The sequence below is a fragment of the Hydra vulgaris genome, chromosome 04 (assembly GCF_038396675.1).
Source record: "Hydra vulgaris chromosome 04, alternate assembly HydraT2T_AEP".
In the NCBI taxonomy this organism is placed as follows: Eukaryota; Metazoa; Cnidaria; class Hydrozoa; order Anthoathecata; family Hydridae; genus Hydra; species Hydra vulgaris.
In genome coordinates, this window is record NC_088923.1 from 28,093,200 (window position 1) to 28,120,652 (window position 27,453).

General features: G+C 28.2%; 1 protein-coding gene across 1 annotated transcript in view; it reads left to right on the top strand.

Moving 5' to 3' along the window:
* The window catches only part of LOC100200234 (proton-coupled zinc antiporter SLC30A2), a 70,249-nt gene extending 45,511 nt beyond the window's left edge, over positions 1–24,738 (top strand). Inside the window, exons 5-7 of the mRNA XM_065795970.1 lie at positions 10,223–10,328; positions 10,521–10,655; positions 24,153–24,738. Coding sequence (XP_065652042.1) covers positions 10,223–10,328; positions 10,521–10,655; positions 24,153–24,298 — 387 coding nt within the window. The 3' untranslated portion in view covers positions 24,299–24,738. The remainder of the gene's footprint in view (positions 1–10,222; positions 10,329–10,520; positions 10,656–24,152) is intronic.
* Positions 24,739–27,453: the final 2,715 nt, after the last annotated feature.

Here is a 27,453-nt window from a genome sequence, read left to right on the forward strand (position 1 = left end):
AAATAATTTCAACTAAGTTTTTACTTACTTTATTCACAAATATTTAGTACAATATTTTTCCCGCGATAATTTATAAATTTGTCTTTATATTAAGTTTTTAATTTTTAAATTTTGATTTTTAAAATAGGTTGATTGTCATCTTGAAGGTCATATCCATAAACTGGCGCTGGAAATCGATAAGAGAAACCCAACTGAAGAAACTGGAATAGGCCACATTATAAATCCAGATAACCAGAACTCTTTATATAATAAGCAAAACATTCGTGAAGCGTAGTTTAAGATGATAAAAACAGCATACGAAATGGCTTTAAAACCAAGCATGCCCCATAGCCATTTTGAAGTACTTATTAAATGCCAAAGACTTAATGGTGGGCAACTTGTAGAAGGAAAAGGCCACAATCGACCAGGTAATTCATTTTTTAAATTAATTTGATATTATTTAAGAAATTAACAAAGATCAAATTAATTTTCATTTATATTTAGCACGTCAATTTATCTCCTGTATTGCTAATGCCATTAAAGAAAAAATTGCTAAAATTGTTGAAGAGAAAAACTTTTTCTCCATACTTTCTGATGGCTCTCAAGCACGAAAAACAAAGGATGAGAAAGAGTTGGCTCTTGTTCGTGTTGAACGAGATGGCATACCTGCTTATCTTGTAGTATCTTTACTAGAGATGAACAGTTTGGGTGGTGTGAACGCTAATACCATTAAAAAGGCTATTGACAGCATTTTTAATGAATCAGGAAATATTCCTTTAACTGCAGATGCATATAAAAATAAACTTGTCAGCGCTACTTCTGACGGAGCTAGCGTTAACTTAGGCATGTATAATGGGGTCTTAACTCAAATGAAAAACAACAGAACATGGCTAGTTAAAATGCATTGCGTGAACCACCGTTTGGAACTGGCAATTAAAGATAGTGCAAGAAATATTGTTCAATATAGAGATTGTGATCAATTTTATACTACCATATTCCATTTTATTTCGCAATTCTGGAAAATTAAAAAGTGAAGTTAAAAAAGCAGCAGAGGCACTAAATATTACATATTACACCTTGCCCAAAATATCAGGAACGCGCTTTGTTAGTCACAGAAGACGAGGATTGATAAGATTGGTACATAACTGGCCTGCAATTATTGTAGGCTTTGACAACGCACTTGTCAATCGCAATACCACAGCAGAAATGCGCGCTAAACTTTTCGGAATCTCCAAACGTTTGCATGACTACCAACTATTATGCATGTTTTGCGGTTACTTAGACGTCTTAGAGAAATTGAGCCCGTTATCATTGGTTTTCGAAAAAAAACGTTGATGGTGCACGAGGTAAAACCAGCCATAGATCTAACTAAGGATTACTTGGTTGAATTAAGTAATGAAACAATAGACGATATACTTGATTCATATTTACTAAAATTTAGAATCAAGTACAAAGATGATACAACTACTCTTGTTTCTTCTTATTTCAAAGATGGCCACGAGTTAAAAAAAACAAATGCAGAATTTGTTGACATTGAGCTTTACGATATGACTAACATTAACTTTGATAGTATTAATGCTGCTATAGAAGTTAGAAAAACTGCAGTCAACATCATTAAACCATTAATAGACGATAGATTTAGTTCGTTGTCAAACACGGTCTTTGAATCAATGAGTTGGTTGGATCCCCAATTTTGGACAGCAGACAATATGTACGGCGATGCTAGCATCTCTTTATTAATAAGGGAATTTAAAATTCCTTTAGAATACGCAGGATTAAAAGTTGAAATGGTTCTCTCTGAATGGAATGCTTTTAAATTATTAATAAACACAGAGTATAAAGGAGTTACAACGGCGCTGCTATGGGAGAAAATTTTTGTTTATTATAGAAAAACTTTCCCAAACCTTCGTCTTCTTGTTGAACTAATAATGTGCATTTCTTGCTCAAACTCGTCTGTGGAACGGATTTTCAGTATACTAACCCTGATACTAAGTGATCGTCGTTTAAAAATGAGCAACCAGACAATGGAAGACGCAATATTGATTGCCGGGAATGATCCAAATTTTACCGTAGAAGAACGAGATGATATTTTGAATAGTGCCCTCAATATATACCTAAATAAACGCAGGAGGGTTCGTCTTGAATCAATGGAGGGCACTAATGCTGCACTAGAAACAATCGATAGTTCCAACGAAAGCTCCATTGACGACGAATATAGCTCAACATCTGAATCGGACTATTAAAGTTATTGTATTTGTCTTCTCAATTCCGTTTTTTGTAATCCAACAAAATACATTTAAAAAAATCAGAGCTTTTACATTTATCATAAAATATACATGCATGTCGTCCATAAAGGCTGTCACAACAAATATTAATTATAAGTAAAAGATCATTAACTCTCTTCCGCGGATATTTTCATTCAAAAATAAAACACTATAATACTTTTAAAATCACTGCGCGAGAGTGCAAATAATTTCTAACTTCTACCTATTAGTTCAACAGAGCGTGACGTCTATTTTTGTCGACTTCTTATACAATAAAAAAAAATTCAAATAACATTCTTGGATATTTTAAATACAGTGTCCACTTTTAAGAATCATTGCAAGTAACTAATCGATTTATTTAAAAATGTTTTATATATCGTATTTTATTATTATAGTTTAAAAAAATAGTAATAGTATTTAAAAATCTTCACGTAATATAAAAGTTTTTAAAAAGGTCAACGATCAACTTGAAATACAATAAAAAGTTATTTCTAACGCTATTTTAAACAGTTTTTTATCGACTCATTTCTAAAACTTAATAGCAACCGTGGTTATATTTTCAAAAATATATATAATATGCGTGGTCAAACCAAGCGCGTGATCGCACGCCATTCCCGTCCAAGCCTGTATATATATATATATATAAATTAGTAAAAACACTTATCTAACTTTTATCTTCTACAGCATGTTTTGCCATTAGTAGGCTCATCAGTAAGCATTCTTCCTGATGTTTTTACTAAATGTTTTTAAAGTGTTTTTACTAATTTATTATTGCTCTGTTCTTTAAGAACATTGAGCACTTCATTTGTAGAATACACTGACATAATTTATATATATATATATATATATATATATATATACACAGAGCCGGCTCGCGGGTATTTCTTAGTGTGTGCAAAAAAAAAATGCCGCCTTGATTCTTAATTAGCCTTTTAAAAATATCAGAGAACAACAATCGGCTTAAATGAAATTTTCATCTTCATAGTGTTGATCGGGCAAAAGTTGCCCTAACAGCAGTTTATAACCTTTATACTTTTATATTTAAAATATTATCTAAAATGGTCTTTTTAAGTAAGGTGAGTAGAGTGTTATATTTATACAAAAAAATTGAAAGCAAAAATATAAAAATACCTCTTCAAATCTCAAAATAGAGTCACTCTAATTAAAGAAAAAATCATTATTCCAAATTGGAAAAATAATTAAACTCATATTAACTTCTGGTATTTATCATTAAATCTATACACTATTGACTACTTTTTTATACATATAAAAAATGAAAATATAATCAAAATTTTAAGTTTGAAATAAAAATTCGAAAATTCGAAAATTTATCAAAACCTAAATTATAATTTTTTTTATTGTTTTGGAAGTGGCACTCTTCTGGCTTTCATTTGAGCAAATTCAAGTCTCAGCTCCCTGATATTTAATGACTTTGTTGTTTTGCTCTCAATAGAAATAATCGAAAGTCCGTTCAGCTAGTCTTGACTGATGTTTGATCATAAATAGTTTTTGATCAACTTTAGTTTGGAAAAAGATCTTTCGCCTTAACAGACAGTGACTGGAACTATTATTAAGATTCTCAATGCAATACAAGTATTGGGGAATATTTCTTCAAGATCACGTGTAAATATAAATGTTAGAACATCTAGTGGATTTTTTTATCTGTTTTTCGTGACAACAAACAAAGTTCAGTCATCAATTCTTCTCCAGAAATATCCTTTTCGTTTTTGTCGGTTAAAGTTTCTTCCAACAAATTACAATTATCTCTCAATATACCTTCTTTCATGTTTGAAATATTCGGAATTTCAAATAAGAACTGAAAAGGAGACATGGTTGTTCTAAAGTCTTCAAAACGCTCCTTCATAGAATTAATGGCACGACTGAAAAGTATGTCAAAGAAATTTTTTTTGAATTTTGATCTGGAATCTAAAACATGAACTTGGTTTGTTTCAACTTCGTTGAAAAACTTTTTTTTCTTCCTGACTCTTTCAGTTGACAGATCGGTAAACTCGAATGTTGGCCCCAAAGTTGTTGCAAAAATTTTTGCTGTGGTAACGTACTCATCAAATTTAGTCTGATTGTAACTGGATTCCAAAAATGCTACAGTGGATTTTAATACAACAATGGAAATTTTGACATTTGATGAACTTGACTGAATAATTTTGTTTGTGCAGTTTATTTCGTTCAATACATCATGCCAAATAACAATTCCACTTATGAATTCCAAAGTATCCATTTTAGCAGCAATGGATTCAGCTGATAATTTTGTGGCTCCATCACAATCACTTTTGGCAACTTCACGCAATGGTTCATAAATCTTTTGCATATTTTCCTTGATCGCTTTTACAGCTCTGATGTGACTCTCCCATCTTGTATCACTTAAAGATTTAACTGTAAGTGATGGACACTTCGATTCTAAAATACTCCAACGTTTTGTGGAACCGGAAAAAAAGTTATAAAGGCTTTGAATAATTCCGAAAAATGTCACAATTTCCAATCCAACTTTTACAGAATCAACAACAACAAGATTAAGTGAATGTGCTGCACAAGAGACAAAGAGTGCTCGTTTATTTCTATCTAAACATTTTTTTTGTAAGCCCTTCTTTTTGCCTCTCATATTTGCACCATTGTCGTATGCCTGACATCTCATATCTTCAAGTGGAAGTTTATTTTCATTCAATGAAGCCACAATTTTTTGCTCCGATCCATGACCTGTAAAGTTAAATTTTGTTTAAATATGTTTCTTAACTTTTAATATATATTACATCAAAAAAATCAGGAAAATTTTAAAAATTTACAAACCTGCGGTATCATCAATAATAATAAAATTTAAGAAACTCTCTCGGATGTCGACAACCACTGAATCGTTATTTCTTTCTATGACTAGATATCGTATAATAAGAGTTAACTGTTCCTGATGACTGGCATCTGGTGTGCAATCGGCAATAATGGAGTAGTATTTGGCTTTCCGAATATTTTTAAGGATTTCCTCTCTAGTAGCACGAGCCACTAACTGAACAATTTCTTCTTGGATATTTTTGCTTAAGTAATGAGTTTTGTTTGGGTTTTCCCCTGCTTTGGAGACATGATATTCCATAATTGGGTCAAATTCTGCCATAAGTTCAATTATTTTTAGGAAATTTCCACTGTTTTCTTCATACAGTTTATCAGATGATCCTCTAAATGCTATGTTTTGTGATGCCATCATAATGATTATGGAAATTATCTTTTTTTAAACATTATCCCATCAATCAATTTCATTCAAAAGTTGCTTTTCCGTTAAACAATCAACAGTTTTTGAACTTTGTAGTCTTCTTTTCAACTCGATCCAATTGCCAAAGCTTTCAATATGATCAACACTAACTTCATGCCTTGTTAAATTTTGTGATAAATGCCTCCAGTCAGCAGATCCTGTTCTCACAAGGGAAGTATCTGTAATGTTAAATAGTTTACAACAGAAACAGAATTTTATTCACTTTTTCTGAATAAATTAGCCATGATCTAGGATGACTTTCACCATTCGAAATTTTTCTGCAAAAAAAGCTTGAGCTGAAGGAGCGATTATCATAATTTCTTGGGTAACTGTTTAATTGACGGTTTACAGGGCCATTCATAACTATTTCTTGAATATTATGGTCTGTAAGAGTCTGAGGCCAATCAGAAATATCTTCCCATGTACAAAAAGGGAGTATGCCAGTTAAATTATCTCGATTCTCAATCGAGAATCGAGATTCACTCGAGAATTGAGTTATACTTGATTCTCTGTTTTGGTTCGATTCTTCACCTTCCATTTCGATTTCATGTACTCTGATCTCATTTGAATTGATTGTATATGGCAAAGTTTTTATATCAGAATCATTGTTGGAGCTATAAAATGTTTCTGAACTTAAAAAAGTATCTAGTTTAGTTTGGTTTTTATCATGTTCTTCCTGTTTCTTTAGCTGTTTCAGATGATACTGAAAACCGGACAACTTTTTTCTTTTATCCATTTTTAAGGAATTTAATAACAATAAAAGTTATATAAAGTTTCTCCCTTCTAAATAAAATTTTTAATTAAAAACTCGTTAGACAATATTTAATACTTTCGTAATTATTGTTAAACATTAATAAAAAAAAAAAATTACTAACATGTTTAAACGACTGATCAACTATAATAATAAAGCTATTATGATAAAAACATTGAAAACCCGCCAATTCAAAGAAAGAAATTCTATTGGTACTAAAATATGCTGAATAAGCAAAAATGAGTCCCGGAACTTTCTTCAGAGACATTTTTATTAGTAAATTGTTTACAAAAATTAAATATTGAAATATTGATGTAATGTTTTATATATATAAAATAATAATTTTTATCAGAACAAAGAATTTTTTTGGCAAACTTGCATTTAACGTTGATCTTAAAATTTGCCGTCCCTAGAAACTTGCCGCCTGTGTGCATTGCACACTTGGCACACGCCACCAGCCGGCCCTGTATATATATGTATATATATGTATATATATATATATATATATATATATATATATATATATATATATATATATATATATATATATATATATATATATATATATATATATATATATATATATATACTGGCTAACACAGGGAATCAACGATCAGTTGTTATTTGAATTTTTTTTTTTTTTTCTTTGTTTAAATTTTTATCTTAGTAATAGTTCTTCATTACTGAACATTGTTTGAAAATAGCATTGTATTGAAACATCCTATTCAAAAATTGTCAAATATAAGTTCATAGGACGTATAAAAATCGACTGTACTTATATTGATCAAATATTTTCTTGCAAAATAAATAATGGCACAAGTAAGAAAAATTTCAAAAAATTGGAAAAAAAATTAGTGTTTAGACAAAACATTTAATATATCAATATTTAGTAGGGCCACCCTTTGCAAAAATAACTGCTTACAGACGTCGAGGCATCGATTCCACAAGAGATTTGGTTTATTGTGGAGTGATTTTCTCCCATGCTTTGATTATTGCTGCTTTTGGATAGTTTTGTCTTCTGTAAGCTCGATCTCCAATTTTCCATTCGAGAATGTACCACAAATGCTCAATCGGATTAAGGTCGGGGGACTGGGCAGGCCATTCCATCTCATTGATATTATTTTTTAGAAAAAATTCCTTTGTTGCTATGGGTGTATGTTTTAGGTCATTGTCCTGTTGATAGACAAAGTTGTTTCCAATTCTAAACTTACGAGCAAAGGGTTTCAAATTTTGCTTTAAAACGTCTATATACAAACTGGCGTTTATAGCTTATTCAATGAAAGTCAATTTTCCAGCTCCTCTCCAAGCCATTGATCCCCACACCACAACATTTCCACCACCATGTTTTATTGATCCTCTCATGAAACTCAATTTGTATGCTTTACCAGAATTTTTGCTGTACATCAGAAGAGATCAGGGTAAATTTGTATTCATCACTCCAAATTACTTTCTTTCAGTACTCGATAGTCTTGTTCGCATACTTTTTGGCTCTAAGATTACTTCATTACCGCCCCTCAGACCTTCTTGAGACCTGCTAGATGAGAGCAACAAAGTATTGTTCATTTTTCAGTAAAAATGAATAATGGTCGGCGCAATTGTCTGACACTTATTTTGACCCCTGTAAAAATTCCTATTCTGTTTTTAAATTAATAATTTTAAATAAAAATTAGATAAAAAGTAGTTAATGTTGTAATAATAAAGTTTAAAAAAAATTTAAACAGAATACTTAATACTTAGAAATACTACTATAATTACTTATGTTATAATTACTTATGTTACATAAAAAACATAAAAGAAAAAGAAATGCAAACGCCCAATTGATATTTTAAGTTAATATAAAAATAATTCATTTATTGCATTGACTTTGCAAATGGTTGTAAAAGCTACGAGAAAAATAAATTAAAAAGTTGAATAAAAAACAAAGAACAGTTAGAAGAGAAAATGTCCTTAATTGCATACAACAATTTTTTTTCAAACCGGTCAACTATGACCGGTTGAAAAAAAATCAGACCTTTGAAAAACAAGGTTTGACAAATAAAATTTTGAATATATATTATATATATATATACATATATATATATATATATATATATATATATATATATATATATATATATATATATATATATATATATATATATATATATATATATATATATACATATATATAAATTAGTAAAAAACACTTATCTAACTTTTATCTTCTACTTTAAGTTTCACCATTGCTGGATCATCAGGAAGAGTTCTTCCTGATGATCCAGCAATTCTTAAAGACATTCTTTTAGTGTTGATGGAAGGTACTTTTTATTTTTGTATTTTATTAAAAATTTTTCATTTATCTAAAAAGTTGTCTGGATTTAATGTTCATAGTATCTTAAAGGTTGTCTAAATTGTTTTGGTGACATTTTTATTCATTAAAAATCCAAAACTTCAATCAATTATGAAAAAAGGTTGTAAAATAATTTGTATAGTAAAATAAATTATTACAATTTTAGTGGTTTGTATTATGAATTGAAATAATATAAAATACATTTGATAAAAATTTCAGTTTGTGAAAGTTTGTGAAAGGTTATGTGTTGAAAACTGAAAAAAAAGTGTGTGTGTGTTGTATATAAAGTATACAATTTATATACTAGCCACTTACTACCAAGTTGTAACAAGTTTTACAGGAGTATGAAGTTTACAAAGATTATAAGAATCTCCTTTATGTAGTTTTTTATTCTTTATATTGAGTTTTTCTTTAGACAGGCAAATTTCATTTTTGATTGGAGTTGACTATTAAGATGGTAATTATTCAATTTATGGTAATTTTTCTGGATTAAATGGGCTTGATGTTAATCCAATTTTGTCTGTATATTAGATGGTTAGAAACCTATTGTAACAATACTGTATATGGTTTTAGGTCTTGGGTTTGTAACCATTCAATTGTTACACACAGTATTGTAGAATCTTTTTGACAGTTTGAAAGTTTTATGCAATGACTGCAATGATGAGGAAAGCTAAGGTTTGTAATTCTGTGTTGAATTGCAAAAGCATTGGTTCCACAGAGTTATGAATTTTTGGCTGTCCATAAGTAAGAGTTAGAATTACCTAAGATTTATGACAATAGTTTTGATATTTCTTTATAAAAAACAAATAGTAGAGAAATAAATTTCTAATTGTGCAATATATCTTGTTCTGTAAATTTTTCTTACTTGTTTACTACTTCTACCTTCTAAAATTTTTACTGGTTTTGTAAGGTAAGGTTTGCTGCTAAACCAATTTCATTAACATATATACAATGAGGAACAAGTTTATATTGGTTTCTTACTCACAATTTAAAAAAAAATTTCTACAATGTGTTAAAAGCATTTGATCAAGTAAAGTTTTGAAGCAAAGTTGTTCTTTAGAGTCAACTTTGGTTGTTTGTTCACAAAACCAATTGTTGCCAATAATTGCCAGCAACTTTATTTTTTATCCAGGATGGTTAGGTTTTATTATTTTTTAAAGCAATTTCATGTCAATAAATTGATTTAGGTCAAAAATTCATTTTTGATACAAGTTGTTATGTAGATAACAAAAGTAGATAATAAAACTTTCATGTTTTTTTGTTGGTATTAAGGTATTAAGCATCAAATTTTAGTTTATTATAGTTTATATATTTATTGTTGCTTATTAAATCATCTTTTTACTAAAAAAAAATTTATTTAACAATAAAAAAAAGTTTGTAAGAGTACATAAGTTAACAATAAAAAAAGTTTGTAAGGGTACTTAAATTAACAAAGGTACATAAAAAAAGTAACTTTTTGCTTTGTAAAAGCACAGAGATTTGTAGACTTTGTGACCTAGAATTTAAAAATTTTTATGAACCTAGTATAAATAGGGTCTATATTAATTGTATTATTAATTAAATATATTTTTTTATTTTTTGAAATTTATTATAAAGTTTATTTAAAATTTATTTCATTGTAAACATTTTATTTCATTATATTATAGCCAAATTGGAAAATTATGGATCCTATTTGCACGTTTCTGTTTTCGTTGCTTGTTTTGTTTACAACTTTAACAATTCTTAAAGACATTCTTTTAGTGTTGATGGAAGGTACTTTTTATTTTTGTATTTTATTAAAAAATTTTCATTTATCTAAAAAGTTGTCTGGATTTAATGTTCATAGTATCTTAAAGGTTGTCTAAATTGTTTTGGTGACATTTTTATTCATTAAAAATCCAAAACTTCAATCAATTATGAAAAAAGGTTGTAAAATAAGTTTTATGTTTTTGTTATATAAAATAGGCACACCAAAAGGATTAGATTTCAAGGAAGTATTTGAAGATTTGCAAAATATTCAAGCTGTAAAAATGGTTCATAACTTGCACTTGTGGTCATTAACTATGGACACACCAGCTCTTTCAGTGCATCTGGCTATAGGTGAGCTGCATTCAAATTATTATATATTTTAGGTCGTTTAGATAGTTAAGTCTTTTAGTCTTTATAAAAATTAATAAAAGTTGTTGCATCATTAATTGATAAATTTAAATATAAAAGATAAAATAAATATAAAAGATAAAAATATTTAAATAAAAAGATAAAAAGTAAATTAAGACCAAAGAATAAGTAGTAAAAACCAAAGGAGTAGTGAAAGTTTATTTAATTTTTATATGAAATTCTTATTATTATAACTTTAGTATTATTCTTATGAATCATGGTTGTCTTCTATTTTTCTTGCAGTTAATGCAAACATGTATGGACATTTCCATTTCTATGCGTGATTTTTTTTTCTACTTGTTTTTACAATTAGAAGTAACTTAATCTTAAGTAACTTAAAGCAATATACATGCTATTATGATTATCTTAAAGAACAATTATAACAAAAATAATTTCGTCACATAAGCTACCTGAATGTTTAAATATGTATTTTTTTATCATTTTGTATATATTTTTTGTGTTAATATTAATACAACGATTTTCTAAACTTTATACTTGTAAAGTTGTAAGTGCATGCTTGCAAAGTTATAAGTGCATATATATTATTTTGGAAATTGTTTTTTTTAGTTTTAAAAAATAACAAAATGTTGCGCAAAATATTAAATTAAATTACATCATAGTTGCGCAAAATATTAAATTAAATTACATCATAGCAATCAAAAAGTTTTGATTGCTATGATGTAAATTCTGAAAATTCTTTACTTTTACAGTGTCAAAAAATTATCCGACCAAACAAGTTTTTTCCCCCAAAAAAATGTTTTCCCCCAAAAAAATGTTTACGCTCTAAATTATACTAAAAACAATGAATAGCGATACTTTGTCTGTCATTTTAATTCTATAGGGAATAGTATGTTATTTAGTGTTCATTTTTTTTTGATTTATGCTTCAGTTGGTTTAGTATTTATCCTCAAAGAAACTTAGTAATGAATAGGCTTGTAAAAAAATTATCTGACCAAGCGATATTTAGGTAAGTTTAATTAATTTTAAATTGAAATTTGTAGAAATATTTTAGCAAATTGCATAACAAAAAACTGTTTTTTTGTAGTAAGAAAAAAGTTTTGTATAAAAAAAAGGTTTCATGTTTTTTTAAGTAAAATGGTTGGAGGTAAACGTCACTGGACTGTTTCTCAGAGAAATTTAGCTGTCAATCTAGTCAATCAGGGTAAAACCTATCGTCAGGTGCAGCAAGAAACTGGAATTCCTCATAATACAGTATCTGACATAATGAAGAAGTATAATTTGATTGGAACAACAGCCACAAAAGAATGGCAGGGTCACCAAAAAAAGACTTCTAAGAGTTTTTATAGAAACTTAATTATACAAGTCAAGAAAAACCGCTTCATTTCTGCTCGAAAACTGGCTGAGCAAGGTGAAGAGAATTATGGAATCAAATTATCCAATCAGACAATCAGAAATCGTATCCGGACCAGGGATTTCAAGGATGACTTGTGCGTAATAAACCATATTTGAGTAAGAAACACATGAAAAGAAGATTAGAGTTTGCTTAGAAGTTCAAAAACATGCTGCTAAGTTTCTGGAAAAAGATCCTGCAGAGCGACGAATTGAAATTCAACTTAAAGTCATCTGATGGAGCCCAAAAAGTTTGGAGAAAAGCTGCAGAAGCCTATTAATTAAGCTGCATGAGAGGAACTGTCAAGTATGGTGGCGGTAACGTGATGGTATGGGGTTCAATGGCTTGGAAGGGTGTTGGAAAACTCCAATTTATTGATACTATAATGGATCAGGTGCAATACATAACATATTAAAGCAAAGTTTGAAGTCATCTGCTCAAAAACTTCGGCTAAGATCTGATTTTACATTTCAGCAAGATAACGATCCCAAGCATAGTGCCACTAAAACCAAGGAGTGGTGTGCTGAAAATAATGTTGAGGTCTTGGAATGGCCTGCACAATCACCGGACCTTAATCCCATTGAACATTTGTGGGAAATTTTAGACCGAAAAATTGGAGATCGGTCGTTTTCCAAAAAAACCTCAAAGTGGCAATTGAAGAAGCCTGGGAAAAGATTCAACCAGAAGAAACAAAATCCTTAGTTGAATCAATGCCTAGATGTCTAGAAGCTGTGATCTAAGTAAAGGGAGGCCCAACAAAGTATTAAAATAATTGTTTTGTTATATAATAGTTTATTATGAAACAAATAATGTGTTTGGTCGAATATTTTTTTGACAATAAAAAAACGACCTAAGTTCCTTTATTTTAAGACTAAAAACTTTGTGATTCATATTTTACATTAAAATAAATAAAATCTATTTAAAAACATGTTCTTTTATTTTTATTAATCTAGAGTTTACCAAAAAATTTACAAAAATACAGCACTTTTTTAAGGAAAAATATTTTAAAAAATGTTTGGTCGGATAATTTTTTGAGATACTGTATACTTAATTTAGCATATTGTTATATATTAATAACTTTTCTAGATTAGATACTTTTCATAAGTTTTAAAAAATAATATACATTATCTAATCATAAATTTTTAAAAAAGCATGCAAAAATATACATTATTAAAAAAAAAAATAAGCAAATCATTTAATTAAATAAATTCTTCTCTCCTTATTGCCTTTTCCAATCATCTTCTCATATTTATATAAAAGACATTGCACTGTTGACTATAATTATTAGGTGATAAAATATATTCTAGAGTTTCTTCAATAGTCATATTGGGATTAGCATTTCTTGTGGATTTGAAATTCGATTTTAACATTGAAAAAAACTCTTCAATTGGGTTCAATTCAGGGGAGTATGGTACTAAAAACTTGTGAGTAATATTTTTTTCTCTTAGTAATTGAAGTATTGCAGCTGCTTTATGAAATTTTGCATTATTTATTATAAGAATTATATTTGGATTTACTGCAAAGAATGGTACTAGTTTGTTGTTTATAAAATCAATAAATGATGTATTGTGTGTGCCGTTTTTGGATTGGAAACGTTCAACTCTTAAATTGGAAATTAAGCACATGAGGTTAACATTCTGTCTTTTATTTGCAGGAACTATCAAGTATGCTTTTTATCTTTTTGAGAATAGCCATATGTGCGCACTGTATGTTTGTTGAATCCGGTTTCCTCTAAAAAAACTAAATTTGAATCAGCAGTTCTAGCAACTTCTGCCACAAAAATTTATCTCTGATTTATTCTTTCCATGGTGTTTCTTTCTTGAGGAATGATTGCTAATCTTTTTTGTGTCAAATTTAATTTCTTTAATTTACGGGAAACAAACAAGATCGAAACGTTTTTATCATGTTGTTCTAAAATTTGCGTTTGAATTTCTTTTTGAATTAGGGCATTGTTACTGACCACGGAATTAAATATGGTCTGTTTGATGTTTGTATTTATAAAATTTTTAATTTTATACGTTTCTTTTTACTGTAAATGACATAAAGGGTATATTATTATCACTATTTTTTATAACATGACTAACAGCATTTTGAGTTAAATTGCAAGCGTTGGGTATTTCCTTGATTGAATATTTGTCACAATTTCTCATTGAAATAATCGTATTTTTAGTTTCTTCTGTAATTGTTTTCAGTCCTTTTTTTCCATTGATATTTAAAGTATAAGGGTTAAAATTAATTTTATAAATGCACCTATAACTTTGCAAACGTGCACTTAAACTTTGCAAACGTGCACTTATAACTTTGCAAACGTGCACTTAAACTTTGCAAATGTGCACTTATAACATTGCAAACGTGCACTTAAACTTTGCAAAACCCTGTGATGACTGCTATTTCTCTTTGAAAGTATATTAAATATGAGTTGTAGAAATTTTACCTTAAATAATCAAAAGCAATTTTCATAAAACTAACTACATGAGCTGTGCGTGACATCTGTTTGTGACCATTAGGGTGTTCCACTTTTTAACTGACAAAAAAAAATTTTAATGCCCTTTATCACAATTATACATATTTTTGGTCTCAGGACCAAAAAATATTTTTGGTCTCAAAGTCAGGGGGTTCCAATACAAGACTATTTCATATGCAATTTTTTGTGATTTTTTATATATTTTATTGAATTTGTTGATATTTTTATCATAAAATCTATTAAAAAAATATAAGAAGTATTCAAATGCAAAATAAGAAGTCGTATTTAAGATATAAAAAATAAGATTTTTATACAAAAATTGTAACTTTATGTTGCAGAAGTCCTTCTCCAATAAGAAATCTCTCAGGCCTTGTTTTAAATAAAAAATGCTTAACGCATTAGCCTAATGTAAACTTGACGTCATAAAATTCTCTTTATCTTTTTATTTTTTAAAGACATTAACTTTTTAAAATTACTGTAATAATATTATTTACTCAAAACCAGTTTAACTCGTTTTTTATTATTACTATTAGGAAATTTTTTTTTCTTTCATTTTTTTTTTTTTTTATATTAATTAAATTTAATATAGCATTAAAAAAAAAAATTTCATATAAACAAATTGTTTTTCTCAACATTTGTATAAATGAATTAAAATATGTAAATCTTTTTAAAAATGATTATTTCTTAAATAATCATTTTAAAAAATTTGCAAAAAAAAAATTTTATTTTTAAAAAACATTAGCGAATAACAAATAAAAAAATTACGTTAATTTATCTACTCTATTTAATAAAAGTTTATTATTTTATTAGCGATTTTGTTGTGAAAACAAAGATTATTTTTCCAAACACTATTTGTTAAAATTATATTGTTGTATATATCATTTATTAAAAAATAATTGCTGCGCTCTACTTGTATTATAAAAACAAGTTTTACTTAAGTTTTGTGCAAATTCTTGATACAGCCTTGGAACATGTTTATTTAATTTTGAGTAAAAAAAAATGTTTAGGTAAGAAAACCAAAAAAAATGTTTAGGTAAGAAAACCAAAAAAAATGTTTAGGTAAGAAAACCAAAAAAAATGTTTAGGAAAGAAAACCAAAAAATTGCTATAAAACTGAGCTAATTTTTTTAAGAATAAAATTTAAATATTGAACAATAAAAGTTGCATAAATATTCTTGTGCCCTCAAGATGATAAATAAAAGTTTTTATTATATATATTTCTTTTATGTTTTTTTTTTTTTTTTAGCATTCTGATTAATAACTTCGCATAAAAAAAAAAATTGTTGTTAACTATAAACAGCCAGGAACCTTAGGTACATCTTGAAACAGAAATTCAGCTTCACAGAGAAATTATAGGTGTAAAAAAATACTCTACTTGCTTCAGCATCCACTACAAATGTTTGCACCAAACAGATATTATAATTAAAATGATTATTTGGAAAAGTTTTCCCTCGGTAAAAAACAATATTAAAAGCATCTGCGCTTTGAAACAAATATATCAAGACTTGGAATTTTTTCTTTGAATTTTGTTTAGACACTGAGAGATGTTTGTCATCAAATATATTGGCTCAGGTAAATTAAAAACAATTAAAACTTATAAGAATGATGTTCTTGACAAGTGGGCTCCTTTCTTGACTAGCTACAAGGTCGGTGTTTGAGCTGGAACTTTACTTCTGGCCTCACTTTTCAAGATTAGTGGTGTTGATCTAAATACAGTTCTTGTATCAAAAAGAAGTCTTCATAGAAACAAAAAGATTGAAATTGAAGCTGGAATAGTCAGAGAAGAAAATATGGGCAAAGCTCGAGGATTAAAGGCTGTCATTCATTTTGATACAAAACTGGTGAAGTGCTATAGAACTTACCTAAAAATGTCGGAAACTGTAGAAAGGCTAGCTCTCAGTTTATCATCTCCCCAAGCATAGAATAGCTATAGCTATTCAGAACATTTTAGACTGTTATGAGCTCACATACCAGGTCATTGACCAGATTTTAATGCAGCTCAGTGACACGGTTTTAATGCAGATTCAACCGTAAACCAGGTCACTGACCAGGTTTTAATACAGATACAACGGCCTCTAATAATGGAAAATACATTAGGACAATTAAGTTCCTGGTGAACTATGTGCTTAAAAAACCTGTGCTATGGCTGCTCTGTAGGTAATTAATTGTTTTGATAACATATTTTTCAAAATTTTGTCAAACTGTTGCAAAATTAGTACATTTTTTATCTTTTAAAAATTGTTCTTATCAGGCATAATATATTTAAAAGGCATATTTTCCATGCAATGTATTATATTCAAGGTTCAACAAAATCTCCACGTGCAATATATAAAGATTTTCAAAAAAACCTGGCCAGAAAGGAGGAAAAGGGCAAACATTATTGATCAGCCTCTATTTTTCAATTATGACAGAGAGGAGTATGTGGCAGGTATTGATTTTCATAGAAGGGTATTAGATAATAAGAACTTCTACATCAAACTTGTGCAAAATTTTGTGGTTGAAAGTCATGACTTAGGTCTTCTACAGGATAACATGCAAGTTGGGCAAAAAAATTGAAAAAAGGTTGGGAAAGACATGAAAAAGTGATTTTATATAATTTTTGTATAATTTTAGAAATTTATTTGTCTTTAAATGTTGTGAATGACCAATGTGTCCAAGTATTAACTCGTAAAAAACTGAAAAATGGAAAATTTTCTACTATTCAATCCAAATAATCAAGGTGCCAAAATGCGGGTGTAGGGGGGTGAAAAATACCACGCAACTAAAGAAGGTCTAAAAAAAATTTGGGACCTAATAGGATAATTGAGATACAGTGCAGTTGAAGTTTTTTTGGTCCCAGTAAAAAGTAGGACACCCTAGTGACAATAGATAAACTGGATTTAAACAATTGCTGTGTCTCTATGATAGGGGCGTGGTGGCTCTAAAAAGCCCATGCGGGATTTTTATTAAAAGGCCTTTATATGCGGTATTTTACCATATATGCTTGATGTAAAGGCCCATACGAAAAAAAAGATGTATATATATATATATATATATATATATATATATATATATATATATATATATATATATATATATATATATATATATTATATATATATATATATATATGTATATATATATATGTATATATATATATATATATAATAACTGACCTAATTCTAATAAATCATCAATACAAACTAGCAAGTTGAGATAACACTTGTAATTATTAATATAGTTTGTAATGCATTTGTAATTAGTAATATTTGTAATTATTAATATTGTAATTGGTAATTATTAATTATTGTATTTGTGATTTGTAATTATTAATATTGTTTGTAATACTTCAAAATAAAAAATGGTAACAATACGATGCAGCGACCACGTTTTTGTTTTGATTTTCTAACACAATTTACTGCAAGCAAATACGATTAGTATTTTATTGTTTGAAGAACATAGCCTAACACAAAATCAAAAATCAAAGATTTCAATTTTTCTATTATATAATGATATATATTTTATTGTATAATAATATAAATTTTATTAAAGTTATATATAATTTTTTTTTTTAATGAATATTGAAAATCTTCATAAATTAGAAATTCTTTTTATAGATAGTTTATGCTTTTGTTTATTCGGTGTTTTAACTTTTTTTAACATTTTCGCATTAACTCACAACAGCAAAAATGCCGCTCTAAAAATGGTGCCGTTATTGACATAATTTAAACATAAAAGTTTTTATAACGTAGTTTCATTTAGCAGTTACTTAATTGTATTTCATATTTTTTCAAAAAATGCTTTTTTATTGCTTTTTCATTTCAAAAATTAAACAAAATTAAAATAATGAAAAAATAATAATTTAAAGCTATGGAATCTATATAATTTATTTTAAACTTACCTAAAATTATTAGTAATAAAAATGTGTCGTAAATAAGTAAATTGTTAAGGTGTAATATGAAATTGTATTTGAAAATATTTGCGGTATTCCCACACCTCAATTAAAATAAATTCATTTTTTGCACAGCCATCATCCTTTTTTTAATCTGTCTGAGCACAGGATATTACGGAGTGGTTTGTTTATTTACATACAATAATATAAACTGTATAAAAATAAAAAACTTTATTTATTATAAAACAAGTTTATATCTGTTTCGAAACGCTACAAAAATGCAAAACATGAGTTCGATACTTATTTGTATAAAACTTAATTTAAAATTTAACACCGAAACATTTTTCTTAAATGAATTAAAACGCAATACAATTACTATATAGTAATTGTATTGCGTATTAATTCATTTAAAAAAATATTTTGGGGTTAAATTTTAAATTAAATTAAGTCCAACAATAATAATATGGGGGTCTGCAGACTTTTTTAAATTTATTTTGTCAACATTGCGTTCGTTAAAAACCGTTTATGGGTTCATAATTTTTCTTATGAAAAAAATATCATAATACGTCCTAAAATATCTACTTTGTTTTCAAAGCAATATTATTATTATGCAAAATACTAATATAATTGCACTCAAAATTGAAGACTTAAAATCTAGGGATTAATAAAATTTAATTTGTGCAAACATAAATATTGTAAATAATTGTGGAATTTCTTTAAAATGTAGAAAAAATTAAAATTTGCCAAAAGGCCCATATTTAGATAAAAAAGTGAAAAGCCCATGGGGGAATCCCGCATAACCTAATGCCACCACGCCTCTGCTCTATGATACATAAAGTCACAACTATTGTTTAAATGCAAATACAATCCTGTAACTTTCTGGAAATCTTTACTAATAAATAAAAAAATAAAAAAAGTATACTGCTAAAACTTTTTTGAGAAGTTTATCTAGTAACTAAAATTTTCATTTTTCTGATTCTGTTTCAAAATTAATTCATTCTTTGATAACATTACTAATGTATGCCGTTCTTTGTTTACAAGTTTTTTATAGAGTTTAGAATTAAATGAGAAAAAATTGGAGATTGGTAGTTTTATCATTATGAAATTAATAGACAGAACATTTATGATTTTCCGTGCGTAATTTTTTGGAAATACCCACATGTAAATAGTGATGATGAATAAATTTTGTTTATAGGCCAAACCAAACAAATAGCTTAGTTAAAGTTAACTTTTTAAGAATACAAAAAATGCCATAATCATATTTCAGGGATTATCTTTTTCCAAATATTTCTCGAATTCCGGGTATTTCTTTAAAATTTTATTTTTTCCAGATATCTAAATAGTTTTCTGGAAATACAAGTTAAAAATATTTTTTTTTGCAACTTGTCATCAAACAGAGTATTTATGTTTGGCATTGTTTGTATGTTTGTACAAACATATTTATTTTTCTTAGACATTATTTGTAAGCAAGTACAATTAATTTTTTCTTATTTATACGCGTATATTTGTTATAAAATAATTTGATTATTTCACCTAAAAATTTAGTGTAATTTAATTTTTTTATATAAATTTAATTGGTTTGTAAACCCTATTTAAATAAATATTGAAATCCTTTTCTTTTATATAAAAAAATGCCAAAACCTAAACTCTCAGTCTATGTATGTTCACTCCACTGCGCCTATCCTAATTTAAATCAGTTGATGTAGACTGCTCTTTTTTTAGAGGTTTTAGGTTTTTTTAACAACTCTTTCTAGCAGGTTGACATAAAATAGAAACCTTTGAAAATGAATTAAAAGCCGCATCTTTTTTCATTTTTTGACCACTTTTCTAAATACTTAAAATCTTCAAAAAATGAGGGGGTTTATGATTTAATTCAAGATAAAGAAATATCATTTTTTCGAAAATTAATCTCCCTCAACCTGGGGGATGTGGGGGTTGTTTTTAAAGGGTCTAGCCCTAGTGATTTGATTGCCCGAATTGTTTGCAAAAAGTTATCATTTTAATATTATCAAGCCTTCCTAGGAAGCGTGTGCAGTGTCACACCTTATTCTCCCTCGTTTAAAGTAATTTTTTTAGACTAACTGACCATGGCAGTTCGCATCTTTTAACTTATAAAGCTTTCAATAAATCGTTTCAATAATTCGTGGCAAAAAGCTAAACTTATCTACTTAGAAAAAAAAACAATACTTAAAAAAGGAAATTGTAATGATATCAAGTTTAATTTAATAAACTTGAAAATTTAATAATTAAAAAAAGCAAATAAAAAAAAAAATTTTTTTGATAAAATTTTATACAACTTTTGTATTCTTTTTTTAATTGAAAAAAGCATCTTTTATAGCGATGTTATAAAATTATCTTTTATAATGATGTAACAACAGTTGAAAGTTTTGATATGCAATTTATTCACACTTTTAATCAGTACATATAATTAAGAAACTAATTTGCTATGTACGCTGGAACTATAAGAAATTTTGTTAATTTTTTTCTTATGTTTCTTTGTTTTAATGTCTTTTTGCTTTTAAAAATGTTTTAGCTATATTTGATGTTGTTTCTCAATACTTATATAATAAGAAAATAAGAAAATAAATTGTTATTTATTTGTAAAAAATATTTTTTGATTAATAAATTTTGTTAATGACGGAATAAGTTAAATAAAATAATAACATTTTCTTTAATAAATGTATTTACCACATTTGATGCATGTCTGAAATTGTTTTTTTTTATATTCCCCAATTTTCAATGTTAATACGAATTACTAGACATAATGAACATAACGATTGCTCTGTTTAAGAAAATTTAAAAACTTAAAAAAAGTTTTAAATAGGCTCCTAAAAGTTTCATTAAGAAAGCTCAGTAAATTAACAATGCATTAGCCCCCAAAATTTTGCAGCATCGTTTCATTTTTTTATATCAAAAATCTTTTTTTTTTTTTTTTAAATTTTTGCAAATAAATAGCAATTAGTTTTCTCGCTTTCCTGTGCATTGATAAAAGCAGTAAAGTTTATACATTGGAAAAATATTATATCGTTATATCTACTCTTTTCCTTGACATGTATCAATTTTGGTAGTGGAAAATAACAAATGCTCTAAAAATAAGAAAACAAAAACAGTAAATATTTAGGTATATTATTTTTTTGACAACAATTTTTTTTTTTTATTATAAAATTTTTTTTAGCTTATTTTATTTAGACTTTCTATTTCGTATAGTCTTCGGTTCTTTTCTTCGAGTATTGCTGATTTATTCTCTAGTTTCTTATAGCTTTATTTTGCTGCAAATTTTTAAAATGCTTATATAAAAATGTGGTCAAGTTGTCTAAAAAAATTACTTTAGGCGTAGATGTACAAGGCGTGTGACCGCATGCGCTTCCCCAGAAGCCTTGTATTACAGAAATATTAGTTGCAATTATCTTCTTGTAAAAAATCTATTAGGAATGTAACAAATTTTCTATCTTACCAACACATACTAAACATAAATAAATCTCTGATAACAAATTCAGACAAATGAAATGCCACAAACAGTATTTTAAATATTATAGTATGTTACAAAAAAAATATTTTATTTTTTCAATCTAAACTCTTGAAAATCGTCTTACAATCTTGTTGAGTTGTATTCAACAACCATAGCTCTTAGCTTTTCACTGTGATATATGTTTTTATCAGACACAATGAAACTTTTCAGTGTCTTATTTAAGTTTTTATGCACTGCTTCAAATGTTTGTTCTGATGTAACATCGAGCTGGATCTTCTGCCTATCCTTGAAATGGAGCCTGATTATGTGAAACTTCCATCAAAGAGAAATCTTGATTGCGAATACATTAGGGACATATTTTTTAAAATCAAGCATGAATTCCACAAACTTGTCTATTTTCTCTGTAGAATATATCAAGTTTCATTCCAAAACAGCATTCAACAACTAAATCAAACAAAAGTTAACGTGATATTAATTTACTGAAAAAAATAGTATTAACATATTCATGTCTCCTAGTTTTATGTAGACTGGTAGGTCAATAGTCCCCTACCTTTACTAATTGAATTAAAAATGTTCTAATATTCAATTGGAGGATGAAGTGTTATTTTGTCCAAAGATCTTAAAACTTCAGCGCAGTTAAGTCCTTCAAAATCACCACCGTTATAGCCATGCCTAATAACTATTTTTTTTCAAGAAATTCCTTTAGATTTTTATCAGTGCAAGCCTTCCCAGGAAAGTGTGTGGTTATAAACTTAAATAGAAAAAAATAATAATAATTTAAATAATTTGTTTTTATTTTTGTTTCTTTAGAGTGGTTGTTATTTTCATCAACAAAATTCAAAGCAAAAAAAAACAGCTTTAAACATTAAAAAGAATTTTTCTATTTTATTTGTTTTTTTAGAGGAAAGCAAAAGTATAAATTTACATCTATTTGTAAAATATATTTGTATAATTTTAATGTAACAAGTATATATTGTCCCTATATGAAAACATCTATGTAATACATGCATATACTTTTGTGTATAACTTTTATACTCTATAATTATGTTTATTTGACCTTAAGTATACGCACGCTTAGCTCATTTGAAAGTGTAAACTTCAAAGACTTCAAAGTCTTCAAACTTCAAAGACTTCAAAGAATGTCTGTGGTTTGATTCCTACAAATACCCAACTGTTTTTGTTTTTCTTTTAAATACCGCTATGTTTCTGAATGATACACATCTCATCAAATTCAGATTTCTTATACCATTTAAGCCTTTCAGTGTATTTTTTAAGTAAGGTGCACACACATATACATAGTTTTTAAGCTTCAATTGGGCCATGCCATCGACACATAGCCTTAATTGTTTCCTATTACCTTTCTTTTCCTGTACATTTTTTATCCCTAATCTTTTAGTAGAGACATGTTTCTTTTTTACATTTGATTCTGTGCGTGTGTAAAAAAATAAAAAAGATTAGGAAGAGGTGGGTATCAAACCACGGAAATTCCGTTTCCAAAGTCAACGCCTTATCCAAATAAGATAAAGGTGGATATAAAGACAAATAAGAGACAAATGAATATAATTATACTTACAAAAAATATCCACATGTGGTCATACAAGACAAAAAACTGCACGCATTATTTTAAATTTTATCATAAATTCAAATTAGGTTTCCAATTTTATAAAAATATATTTTGACACTCAAAAGATACGGACACTAATAAGATTAGGAGCCCCTCTTTTTTTGAAGGTTTTAAATATTTAGAAAAATGGTCAAAATATGAAATATAATGCGGTTTTTAATTAGTTTTCAACGGTTTCTATTCCATATCAACCTGCTAGAAGGGGTGGTTTAAACCTGAAGTAAAAATAACTTTAACTTAAAATCTCTCTTTAGAAAAAAGTTTTCTGGCTTTTTAAAATGTTCTGGATAATCTCTGATATTTATAAAAAGTTGTTTATATAATAATTCTAACAATGCTGAAAATAATTGTTTACCCCCACAAACGCACTTGTTCAATTAATGTAGTCGACTTCATTTTTGGATAACTTTTTTATTTATTAATCTAAGTAAACAAAACTTTCAGTAAAAGATATGTAACACTTTATAAACAAAATAACTAAAAAATTAAGACTGGATAACTAAAAATTCAATAAGTTTTAGCTTATCAAAGATTGTGCCAAATTTTTGTCACCAGTGGTTAGTATTCTTTTAATCAGCCTGAAAAACCTTATTTATATTTTGAATGTTATCGTTTTTTTGTTGTTGTTTTTTTTTGCTTTTCTATACTTACTTTGGTTTAGATGATTCTAGATCGACTCACAGTGTACTACGAGAGGCGCAAACTCTCGTGTCTCGTAAATATGATATTCACCATTCTACAATTCAAGTTGAGAAGTTTCAAGATCAAATGGAAAATTGTTCAATGTGTGAAGTGCCTAAAGATTGATCTGTTTTTATGAAATTTGTTACTTTTTTACGATTTTATATTTTAAGTTAAATTAAATTTTTTTATAATTTAATAAAATTAATTGCACTATTTTTTCATTTTTCATTTGTTAATGTTATAAAATCTTAATTTATAATTGTTAATGTTATATATAAAGGTTTTGTGCATTTTCTTGAACTGTTCGAAGAAAGTTTACATTAAAATATAATTTTTTATTTTGAAGAAAAAGGAAAAGAATTTTTTACAAAATTTAAAATACAAAAGTTTTAATCTAAAATTTTAATAGATCGTATTAAATTTTCTTAAAAAATTTGTTTTGTATCTTTCTTTTAAATTCAAAGTTTTATTTGTTAGTATCTTGTTGTTAATTTAAAAAACAAAAGCTATTTATATTTGGTTTTTTACTTCTTTTTTTGAAAAAGAACTATTAAATTTTTGTATTTTTTTGCGTTTTTTTTTTTTTTTTGTTTGTTTGTTTTTTGGGTAAGAAACACGTCAATCCTTTTTTAAACAATAGAAATTTCACAGAAAAAACTCTTTTCTCAAAAAAACGTTAAAAAAAACCTAGAGAAGGGGGTGACTATAAATAGACACCCCTATAGGGTGACTATAAATAGACAAACGTCCATAGCCTTTATTAAAGACACCTATATAGTAAACACACATAAATGTTCTATATGAAATCCATAAAAAGAAGCTTTGTTTTGAAATATGATGATGCCAACATTTAAAATTTCTATGCACTATGCGATTAGTTTCTTTATAAGTATGCTTATTAATATTTTTTTAAATCAATTATAGATGATTTTTATTTTACCTAAAAAACGATAATGTCTGTCACAATAAAATCAATAAGAAACTACTGTGTGTGGAAAACTTAATGGGGAGTGTTGTAAAACTTTGTCACGCAAAGTAATCGGAGACATGTTGTAAAATTTTGGCATTAGATTAGAGTAATCGGAGGATTTACTGTGGTCTATTTGTTGGAATTATTTCATAATGAAAGTACACATACTGGTTTTGTGAAATGCTCACCTAGTAAGTCGGCAGTGTATAGATGCCTTAATCACGGATGGTGTTCGAAGAACCAACTTGGAAGATCAAGACTTTGTTGTCGCGCTTCCAATCATGCCAGAAGCAGCTTTTTTAAGTTCGAGAAACAACCCTACTGATCTAGAAGACATGTTCCCAAAAAATTCTGGTACGAGCTAGTCGTAAATGGACGAACGTATAATAAAATGCACAATCAAGTGCTTATGCGAATCAGTTTTTGTTTTTTTATTTTTTTATTTAGGTTATTTAGGAAGACCTAACGGTCTTATCACAGAGCACCAATGAAGTGCATTTAACTAGGAAGTTCACGCCACCTTCCTTGCGCGAATATATGGTCCAGAGTTTGTTTCGAACCTGGATCTCCTGCTTCTAAAGCAAGCGCTCTAGCCACTGTGCCACGGCCGCACAAAATCAGTCGCGTTGACGTAATTGGTATCATATTAAGAACTGCTAACATCATCTTTGGTCAGAAATGGACAATCAATTCAAATTGGCTATATGATGAATTGAGTGATTCTATAGAATCACTCATTTCATTCATCCGAAATACATCTCGGATGAACCAGATAAGAGCACAGTCGCTAGCAACCTGAAAAGACGTCACTCTACTAGAGATCTCATCTACGTTTTCCAATCAGCGAGGACTATAGATAGATATTTGGAAGACGCATCTTCAATCTCCGACAAAATATCTTCTCAATAAAGACGCTAGTGATGTTGTTACTGTTGTTGATGACCACAAGTTGTACTATATCAAGGTGGACCACGTTACAATCAGTGGTCCAGACAGACAGTGGAGAACATTAACCAGGGCCTATATTGAGAACACTTCTCATTCAGGATCTGAGAGTGTGCTAGCCTACAAATTTAAGCTGAAGTGTCTTACTGTGTTGGCGGATGAAGTAAAAGGTTCTATAGATTTTTGAATGTCAGTCTGTTCCGAAGATCGTAGCATATTATTAAAAAACCTAGGTGTTGAGGACCAAAAATTTTTTTTAATGTTGCATGCAGTTAATACTGGGCATCGATCATGCTATCAATAAGGTATTTCGCGACACCGAGTTGAGAATAGGAGTTCAGAAACAACTAGACATATCAGTTGGAAAGAAAACATTCACGTCTCCGTCAATTTATACACACTCTTGCATAAATTGCCATAACCAAGTTACTCTAGCCAATTCATGCAAATCACTCCGCATCCATATACACAGAATACAAAGGATCTTCAAAGTATTGAACATTGTGGATTCAGAGGTTTTGTTTCTAATCGATTTGGGTGCATTGCTGAAATTTCGAATGAGTTCGTAACAAGGAGACAATCAATCTAAAATTTTTTTGATGCGGCTGTTTACAAAAGTTCGAACAAACTTGTGCTGGTCGCATCAGTTTATATACAAAACGATTGGTTAGCTCTCTGTTTTGAAGTGTATGTTGAAGAAGGCAAGATGGTTATTTTTCCTACAATGGAATTACTTGGAATTGACAAGAGAAGAACAAACAAACTGAGAACTACTAAATATAATTCAACCTGGAGTGGTGTACGGGAGGTTTTCAAAGAAAAATTATCACAATTGAAAGAAGCTAGAAGCAATGCTGATTTAAAGTGTGGCAGAGGAAAACTTCTTGCTGCTATCTTGACTGAAATTGTAGACATATGTTTTGACAGTTAAAAGAGGTAGACCTTTTTTCTCCAGTCATCAATCTAGACTCAATTCAGAAATGACATACTGAAGACTCTGATCTTAAAAGTCAGAGAACAGGCGGCAAAGTTGAGCACACGCAACTGACAAATCTTGGATGTGAGTCCAAGATTTGTCAGTTGCGGAGTTCGCAAAGCTGGACAATCGCATAAAAATATGTAGTGGAATCTATACAGACCATTTCTGGAAAAAATGCTGTGACAACCAATGCCTACATGTTGAATTTAAAAAAAAAACTGAAGTAACGTTGAAAGTGGGCAAGGACTGAAAAAAACTCGTCAACTGGCGTTGATTAAACGTCAAAAAATGAAGGTAAAAAAACATGTGAAAACTTTAGAGTTTCTTGAAAAGAGCAAAGAATACAAAAGTGCTATGACTCCAAAAACTGTCTATATATTGGAC